Source organism: Arvicola amphibius, chromosome 14, assembly GCF_903992535.2.
Source record: "Arvicola amphibius chromosome 14, mArvAmp1.2, whole genome shotgun sequence".
Lineage (NCBI taxonomy): Eukaryota > Metazoa > Chordata > Mammalia > Rodentia > Cricetidae > Arvicola > Arvicola amphibius.
The window spans coordinates 52119433-52129055 of record NC_052060.1 but is presented as its reverse complement, the minus strand read 5'-3'; the positions used below and the strand labels follow the sequence as shown (position 1 = coordinate 52129055).

The following is a 9623-nucleotide window of genomic DNA, read 5'->3' as shown; positions in this document are numbered from 1 at the left end:
TAAATCATCAATAATATATGCCAGAGGTTTTTTTTTTAAGACTGCCAGAAATGTTCTTGTCTTTATTCATGCTAAATGGTAGAGGAACTTAAAAGCACAATTTTTATTTTAATAGTGTTTTTATTAATTATTTGAGAATTTTATACAATATATTTTGATCATATTCATCTCCCATCCCAATTCATCTCAGAATCCCAGATCTTCCTCACTCACCCAACTTCATGCTCTCTCTCTCTCTCTCTCTCTCTCTCTCTCTCTCTCTCTCTCTCTCTCTCTCTCTCTCTCTTTCTCTCTTTCTCTCATTGAGGCCAGTTTGGGTTTATCTGACTACTTCTAGGCATGGAAACTGCCCTATTGATATAGTAGGTGCTACACCCTTAAACAAGTTTAATGTCCCTCTTTCAGCAGCAACTGAAAGCCAGTACCTCCTCAGCTAGGGGAGGAGCTTCATTCTGTCTGCATGCCAGAGTTCTTAAGACCACAAACGTTCAGTCAGTTGAAGTCACCATGGTGTCCTCTCTCATGACTTTATTATATTTTCTGCACTACCCATTAGGCTGACACCAACGTTTGCTCCTCGAGCTTGTGTTCCGATCAATCAAGGTGGCGCCACCACTGCTTCACGATTACTTTATTAGTGATCTGATTCTAAAGACCAATTCTAAGGCAGACAGACCAAAGAGCAGAAAGGATAATTATCACTGTGATTCTTCTAACACTGCTCAGAGAGTTTTCAGGAAACTTGCCCCAGCCATGGAGCATGCTGTACCTGGAATACGGAGATCCACAAAATACCTTGTTTAACTAGGAACAAAGAAAGAAATGTTTCATACAGAAGAAAGCAATCAATCCTTAGTTGAATTTTCTTGTAGGTCAGCACACAGTGATCTCCAGCATCACAACTGACTGGATCCGTGATGTCACAGCCTTGAAGACAGCTTCCTCTTGACTGTCCCAGTAATTTTGCCGTAGGGATTGTCGAGTGGCAGCAAAACCTGTAAAGAAACCACAGGGAAACTTCAGGGGTTTGAGGACAGCGTTCTCCTTTCTAAGACCCAGGATTAAAGCAAGGATGTTACGGGTTGTCATGAACGAAACTGAGTACTGGGCAGTAAAATTACCTCAAGTCCAGCTGTGCCAGGTTTTCCTTGGGAATAGTCAATGCGTTGATGTTTCGGAAAATATAGGATATTTGAGAGTGTTCTATGCTGTTTGGGGCTATCGTGTATATGTATGTACATGTGTGACATCCACTTATTTGCTCGTGTGTGTGTGTGTGTGTGTGTGTGTGTGTGTGAACTTGGAAGAGGGTTGTGTGTATATGTGTATGATATTCATGTATTTGTTCGTGTGTGTGTGTGTGTGTGTGTGTGTGTGCATGTGAGAACTGGGAAGGGGTTTGTGTGTGTCCCACTACTCTTGTGGCAGTCAGAGGGACATTTTGTGTAGTTGCATCTCTCTTGTACCTTTATATAACTCAGGTCACCAGGGCTTGTGTATCCCTTGCTTTTCCTGCCAAGCCGTCTTCCAGACCTCCACCTTGTTTTTGAGACAGCGTCTCTCATGGAACTTAGAGCTCATCAGTTTAGCAAGGCTGGCTGGCCAGTGAGCTCCAGGGGTCCTACGGCCCCCACTTCCTCAGTGCTGTAATTATTGACGCATGTCGCAGCTGACACACGTCACAGATGACACGTCACAGCTGACACATGTTACAGCACGTGGCTGTTTACATGGGTGCTGGGGAACTAAGCTTGGGTTCCCATGCTTACTCAGTAAGTGGTTTACTAACCAAGCCACTTCACCTGCCCCCAAGAAGCATTTTTGTTTGTGTGTTAGTTCTAATTGAATTATACAGTCCTGCTTTTACAAAGGCAATGAATAAATTTGACCTTTTTAGATGACTCACTTTGGATATCATTGGTCATAGCTATAAAGCAGCCATTCCCTGCAGATCACCTGAGGGCCACAGGGCTGGGAGTGTAATGCTAAACAGATCCAGACAGCTGGGCTTAGAGTCTTTCTGTCTTCCCACCCTGTCACTTGTCACTCCCCTGATGTCACTGGGCCTCAACTTCTGGCTTCTCATATGTTGCCTTCACATGGTACACATATGGGTAATTATGAAGCTATCCCCCTCAGTGTGAGGTCCATTATTATTATTATTATTATTATTATTATTATTATTATTATTATTATTATTACAGAGAACTCAGGGCTTCCTAGTTCCTGGTCCTGCCGGGATCTAGGAAGGGTCATCTTCTGCAGCTTCTTTTTATATTCCTCCCAGCAACTTCGAACCCCTCCACAGTGACTCATCCACGTCCAGCTCTGGAGGCGATGGATACGTCCAAAGGCCCAGTGGACCTCTCAGAAGCTCTCTCGACTTCACTGGGAGCCATTCATCAGATCCTTTTCTGTTTGGAGCTCATTGTTTGCCTCTGGCAGACATGGTCCAGACTGTTTTCTATCCTTGCCTTTCAGCGAGTAATCACACAAAAAGTGTTCTGACCTCGTTCACAAATGAGGCTCATTGCCATCTTTCCCTTCCTTAAGATAAATAGTGCTATCTGTCCTTTCAGATCAATGAACTTGGGTCCAAACTTTCCCTCTCCTGCCATCCTGGGCCCTAGATCATTTCTTATAAGATACGTAAGCCTCATGCTTGTTTTCCAGCGCCCGGGCAAGCATCCACCGTGGCTGATGGTGCAGAGCCAGCGGAACCCACCAGCACTGTTTGCAAAAGAGAAATCAGGTGTCTGGTCAGAGGGGTTGAAAGGCTCCTGGGTCAGAAGTCCCAGAGTGTAAGAGCTCCTCTTCTGTTACCCTTGTACGTCCAAGCATGTGGGCTCCGTTAGCAGGGACGGCCTCTTCGCTACTCCCGCATATACAGTAAACACAGTTCCCCAAAATGATGCTGCAGATGGCTCAAAGTGCCAATCACTGAAAAATGTCCGTGGGGCAGGGTCAGTTCTGATCTCCCAGGAAGTGACCGAAGAGGCCACCAATCAAAGCTCCTTGGCTGCCTCATCGGACAATCTGGTTGTCACGGCTAAAAAGAAGCCAGAGCGGTGTATTTCCTGAAACAAAAGTTCCCTTTGAAAACACGAACTTCTTAGTCTTGCCATCTGTAGCACAAACACACTTTCATCTCTCCCAAGTGTATTGTGCGCTCCTGAATTGGCTACTTAATCAAAAGGTGGCCGCGATAAAAGAGAATGAAAATGCAATCTTGCCTTCTCCTTGTCGCCTCGCCATGGAAGAATAATGCAGCTGCGACCTTCCATGCCACTTCCCAAGGAGATCTCAGAGCTGTTTCCTTGGGCACACTCTGTTCCTTCTCTTTGTTCCCCCTGCAACTCACAGCTCTCCTCTATAATCACTCATCCACTTCTAGAGTGCTCAGCCTCGGGCCCTGAAAGACCCAGCGCTGAAGAGGGTTCTAATCAGTGCCAGCTATAAATACTCCCCACAGGCAGCAGCTGCTACAGGTTTTAGGCGGTGATATTGTCCCCAGTTGACAAGGAAACTGAATGGAGATGAGGCAGAAATATGCTTTCGGTGTTTTGAAAGCCCTCTTACCTCCTCCTTGTTGATCAGTCCCATTTTGGACATGTCGATGTTAAAGTAGTGGATGTTGGGGAGGCTGATTTCCATCTCCTCTATCTGGAATCCACAAGAGCTTATGTTATGCTTGGCACTGGAGAGTCTCTCCCTTCCTCCGTCTACCCCGCCCATCTTCACCACTTCCTGTCACCATGATTGTATCTTTAAGGTACTCTCCCATGCTCCTCTGCTGCCCATCACTGTATCACCGTCCCCCACTAGTCTTCCTATGAGACAGGTGGCAGGCCTATTCTTCTGCCCCTCAGTATAAAAACTCTGAAAAGCTCAGGCTCCCAGGATTATCCCTAACATCCATAGGCCTTAGGATAAGTGTAAAACTGCAAACCCATATACATGGCAAAGGTTTACTCTGCTTTTCTAATTTACAAAAATACTTTTGCTAAGCGTATAAGGTCAGGTTGTGATTTAAAATCCTGACCCTTTGTGATACTGTGTCAGGACTTGGGAAAAGCCAGCCCCAGGCCTTGGGCCAAACTATCTTCTCTCCTGGATTATATGGATGGATATTCTCCTTGTACAACAAGCCACATCCATTTCTCTGGTCCCTAAGAATATGCACCCCAGTGGCAGGAGCCTCCAAGGACAAAGCTGGTCTCTAGGAGAGATGTGCCCAAGCTTCCGGGCTATTGGGTAAAAAATCCTGGGGCAGCCATGAGCCCCTGAAGAGCTTGCTGCCTTAGCTTTACCAGCTCTGCCCAGAGCAGGCAGCAGAAAGCATGGAGGATTGCTGCAGTGCTAGGCCAAGGTAGAGAAGTCCCTCTGGTCCTGGCGATGCTTCTCTCCCTTCATTCCACATGGCCTTGGCCATACTTCTATAACATCATTCCACCAGACTCCTGGCCTGTGGTCTGTCATGCTTTCTATCATACTGCTACCAGTGATGACTCTAGAATGCAAATCCTGTCGTGCTGTACTTTGCTGTAACAACCCAGTGACCTTCGGTGGCTCTCCAAATAAAGCATAGACTATAAATAAGCCTAGAAATGTCCTCTTGACTCGTTGCCACTGTATGCCTGCACTCAGGAAAATACTTCCTTCCTAGCATGCCACAGATGGCTGCCCCTTGACAGTAAATGTCTATGTCGGGCTCTCTTCTGTCTCCACATTTGTGCTGCTGCTTCTGCACCCTTGAGTATAAACCCAGATTACTCTTGCTTGTTTCTGAAGACTTAGCACACCCCTCTCCTTCTAGAAAATCTATCTGGTGCTGCCCTTATACCTGAGTTAGACTCTCTTCCCCCGTATGTCCATTTAGCCTATTGCCAATACATTTTTAAACTTCCTGTTTTCTTCGTTCAATTAATGATGGATTCTTAGACTGTAGGGACAATATCTAGCTTGTGCTTGTATCCCTTGGGTCCTGCTAGAGATACAATGTCCAGAAATATCAATAGATAGATGGATAGATGGGTGGGTGGATAGATGGATGGATGGGTGGATGGGTGGGTGGGTGGATAGATGGATAGATGGGTGGGTGGATGGGTGGATAGATGGATGGGTGGATGGGTGGGTGGGTGGATAGATGGGTGGGTGGGTGGGTGGATAGATGGATGGATGGGTGGGTGGGTGGGTGGGTGGATAGATGGGTGGGTGGGTGGATAGATGGATGGGTGGATGGGTGGGTGGGTGGATAGATGGGTGGGTGGGTGGGTGAATAGATGGATAGATGGGTGGGTGGATGGGTGGATAGATGGATGGGTGGATGGGTGGGTGGGTGGATAGATGGGTGGGTGGGTGGGTGGGTGGATAGATGGATGGATGGGTGGGTGGGTGGGTGGATAGATGGATAGATGGGTGGGTGGATGGGTGGATGGGTGGGTGGATAGATGGATGGGTGGATGGGTGGGTGTATAGATGGATAGATGGATGGGTGGGTGGGTGGGAGGGTGGAAGGAAGGAAGAATGGAAGGATGGAGTAAATTTCTCTACATCTATCATTCATACCTTGAAACGTATAACCTCTGTCTAGTTATCTCTCCCTCAAGGCATGGAAGTGGCCTGAATTTGAAGTTTAAATCTGCAGTGGGCTGAGGAAGCTCAAAGAATTTTCACCAGACCTGAAGCACCGTGGCAGCGGCCTGTGTTTTTAGGCTGAACAGATTTTTCCATTTTCTGCTCTTCTCACTTGCTATAACAAGCTTTTGAACAACAACAGATGTCACTTCTCATGTGTCTTCCACTTTCCTATTTTAACACTCCACTCTTCCTTAGAGCTGACAGGAGACACAGTTTCTCTCCGTCCTCAGAAGGGCAAGTGACAAAGCATACCTCAGGAACCTGGTTCAGGGACAGCACTTGTATGTCATAGAGTGTCTTCTGCACGGAAGGTGAGTATTCGCCTTTGTCGTAGGGCCCAGCAAATTTCTGCAGGACGATGTCCCGGACAATGCCCCTAGAACACAGAATAAGAGAAGACTGAAGGAGCTGGTGTAATCTGTTAGGAAAGCTAAGAAGTAGAAAACGCAAAGTAGAAAATTAGAAGTACCCCAAAACCATTGAATGGATGGTTTTAGGAAGGATTATTCTCCTGTAATGCCAAAATGAAAATAAGCAAAATTCACTTCACATCTCCTTCTTGTGCTCTCTCTCTCTCTCTCTCTCTCTCTCACACACACACACACACACACACACAGCACCTAACTGTTCTCGTAGAGTGATACCAATGCCAATCAGCATTTCAGCATCAACCGTCTACCATGTATGCAGACTGTGTGAGAAACACACACCCAACTCATAGCCTCTCCCTGATTTGCAGGGCTATATCCTTGAACTATCTCCTCAGGGGTCTTAGTGTCATCCTGTTTGCCAAACACCTATGTGATTAAAATCCACGAATCTCTAATGCAGTTAAGGGGTGCTGTGATTATCCCCCATTCAGAGATGATGACTCTTCGCTCACAATTTAAACCATCTCCTCTGAGTCCTTTGTCTTTAGTGGGAGGCCTGGAGCTCTCCCCTGCTTGGCACCTTCAATCTGAGGATCTTCTCAGCATTGATACAGAAGGCTCCAGCTACCCAGGGAGAGCACTAGGGTGAGGCTCTTCTTCGAGCACTTAAAAGCCTGTCGCGTAATAAAAAGAGCAGATAAAACTAGCAGTGGGAGGATGCTCTGTGCAGAAGGAACAGCTCCAGCTCCTCTCGGGGTAGAAGTGTCTAAGGATTAGCGTTTCAGCAAAGAAATGAGATCTGAGTGTTCAGAAGCCTACAGTCCCTTGTCAGAGACAGCATAAAACTCACACCTTTACATGGTTCAAGCATTTGTCATTTACTCTTTGTGTGAGTCTGTGTGTGTATCTGTGTTCCTGTGTGTGTCTGCGTGCCTGTGTGTGTCTCTGCATGTGTGTCTTTGTCTGTATACCTGTGTGTGTATGTCTGTGTCTATGTACCTCTGTGTGTGTGCCTATGTGTGTCTGTGTCTGTGTGCCCCTTTGTGTGAGGCTGTGTGTGTCTCTGTGTGTCTGCATGTGTGTCTGTGTCTGTGTGCCTGCGTGTGTTTGTGTCTGTGTGCCTGTGTGTGTGTCTGTCTGTGTGCCTTTGTGTGTGTGAAACTGTGTGCGCCTATGTGTGTGTCTGTGTGTCTGTGTGTGTCTGTGTGCCTGTGTGTGTCATCTGTGTGTTTGTGTGTATCTGTCTGTGTGCATATCCATGAGTGCAGACGCATGCATGCATGTGAGCATCCATATGGAGTATAGAGGTCAGCCTCGGGTACATTTGTCAGACGCTTTAAGACCAGTTCTTTGATATTTACCTGGAATTTTCCACTTATTCAATCAGGCTGGATGTCCCGCGAGCGTAGGAAAGTGCCTGGCTCCATTTCCCCACCGCTGGATTACAGCTATACACCCTGATGCCAGGCTTTTATGTGTGAGTTCTGATGCAGATCCCCATGCTTGCTGTACAAATACTTTACTGAATGAGCTCTCTCCTCAACCCCACTAACAAAACACTTACAGGAATATCAGAGAACATGGAGCTTAGCCCGTGAGGGACCAATTGTCACCATTTTCCCAAAACCAAGGGGTTTTCTGGGACATACAAGTTTCAGTATTGAAACCAAGAAAGTCTCTGGCAAGCTGGAAGGGATTGGAACCTTAGTTCAGGGCTTCTGTATTGCTGGAAGGCTAGATGTTATCTTCATTGATGGAGTACAGCAGCAGAAATGTCACTTGGGATGTTAGCAATGCAAATTCTCCCAGGGGCCCAGGAGTGAGCCCAGTGACCTTTATTCTAATAATGTCTTGAGTAATTCCACTGCACACTAATGACTGAGAGTCACTGACACAATTTGAAAAAGAGAGCCCGGGAAGATAGCTTTCCACGTGAGGTTGGGGATCTAAGTTCCATCTCCAGCGCCCACATTAAAAGCTGCAAATTATGCTGCATGCTTAACCCTAGCACTGAGGAGAACACAGAAAGATCCTGGGCTAGCCAGCAAGCCTAGCCTAACAAGCAAGTCCCAGGCGTTATAAGAGACTGACACAAACACCGAGGTGGATAACTTCTGGGAAAAGCCATCTCAAGTTGTTGTCTGGCCTCCACATACACATGCATACAAGTGCATGCATACTTACACACTTATACACACACACACACACACACACACACACACATACACGGGTGGGGGTAGGGTTCCAAAGAACTAGGAAGTTGAGTTGACTAGCTGCTAAGTTTCTTCTTTGACCCAAGACTCCATTAAGCTGGCCCCGTCCTTGCTCCCAGTGCTGGCCTCTCATACCATGTAGCCTCAAAGTCCACGTCCCTTCTCTGGTAGCGCCACTTGCAGTAGACTTGAGTGGCAAAACATCGGTCCTTCACCTCAGGGAGCGTGGTAAACTGGTCCTTGATGAATCCTTCAAATCCCGACTGGGTTGTTTTCAAGACCTTGAGGTCTTTGATTCCAGCGTGGATGACTGGGGGTCCTGTTTCGAACAGAAGGGGAGGGAGGGTGAGCACCAGCAGAAACGGTGTCTCTACCGATAACTACAACAGCCATGAAGTTCCTGGATGTAGAAACACACACCCTGTGCCTCCATCTTCTCGTGTCCTGGGATTCCTTCTCTATGGATTTCCAGACTCTCTGCCCTCTCCTGCCCGAGGAGAAGAGAAGGTCCAAGGATATAAGCATCCATGTTGGACTGGCTTCCTCCCGGGTACCTGTGAGGATGTCTCAGCCAAATCACCTTACAAATCACAAGGTGCATGCCATTCCAACAGCAATGGCTCTGACATGAGTTGGTGGGATCTTCAGGAGTTTGTCTTCTCTCTGCCACTGAGATCTCTTTCCTGCAACGTGTCCTCTGGTTGATCTACAGTGCCTGGCAACTTCGGGCTTCACTACACCCTGAGAACACTTGATGCCCTGGGGGATATAAGCTCGGCAAGACCAGACAGCTTTAGGAGTGAGCAATAGTGTGGACCTGACTGAGATCAAACAAAGAGTGGAAAAATAAGGTTGCTGATGCTGGCATTGACCTGTATAGTCAATGATATCCATTGTTATCAGTTGATACCCATAGAGAACTCTGGCTTCAGGCTGAAGCTGTTTCATGGGTATCAGGGGCTGGAGAAAGAATAAAAATGATGAAAGGGATGGTTTGCAACCTTCCCTCAAAGGGAACGGATGGTGGATAGGCACATTTGGAAGATGCTGCTTACTGCGTGCCAAGTAGTGCTAGCTCAGGGCCTGTGGCAGTATCCTATTACAGAAGCATCTCGGACCTTCTAAGAGACTGGAACTTTTGCTGGACCTCATCATAGCCAGAGTACAGAATGCACACTGATGTCACTCAAGACTTAAGACTGCTGCCCTACTGGGTACTCAGCCTATTTGTTTAACCTGCTTTTCATAAAAACAGTTTAACAACCAACCTTACTTGCCTTGGGTTTCCCAGGTAATCAACTTTTACAACCTAAGCCGAAGTATAGCTTTAATCTGAAACTAGACCCACGCCCTGAGCAGAGAGCAATCGATGTGTGTTATGACTCTCACTTGCTGAAAA

The 9623-nt window shown here is 46.9% G+C and overlaps 1 protein-coding gene across 1 annotated transcript in view; it reads right to left on the bottom strand.

Moving 5' to 3' along the window:
• Positions 1-588: 588 nt before the first annotated feature.
• The window catches only part of LOC119801296 (uricase), a 31599-nt gene continuing 22564 nt past the window's right edge, over positions 589-9623 (bottom strand). The window contains exons 5-8 of the mRNA XM_038311830.1: positions 8360-8543; positions 5893-6016; positions 3580-3663; positions 589-995 (exon numbers count right to left, since the gene is read on the bottom strand). Coding sequence (XP_038167758.1) covers positions 921-995; positions 3580-3663; positions 5893-6016; positions 8360-8543 — 467 coding nt within the window. The 3' untranslated portion in view covers positions 589-920. The remainder of the gene's footprint in view (positions 996-3579; positions 3664-5892; positions 6017-8359; positions 8544-9623) is intronic.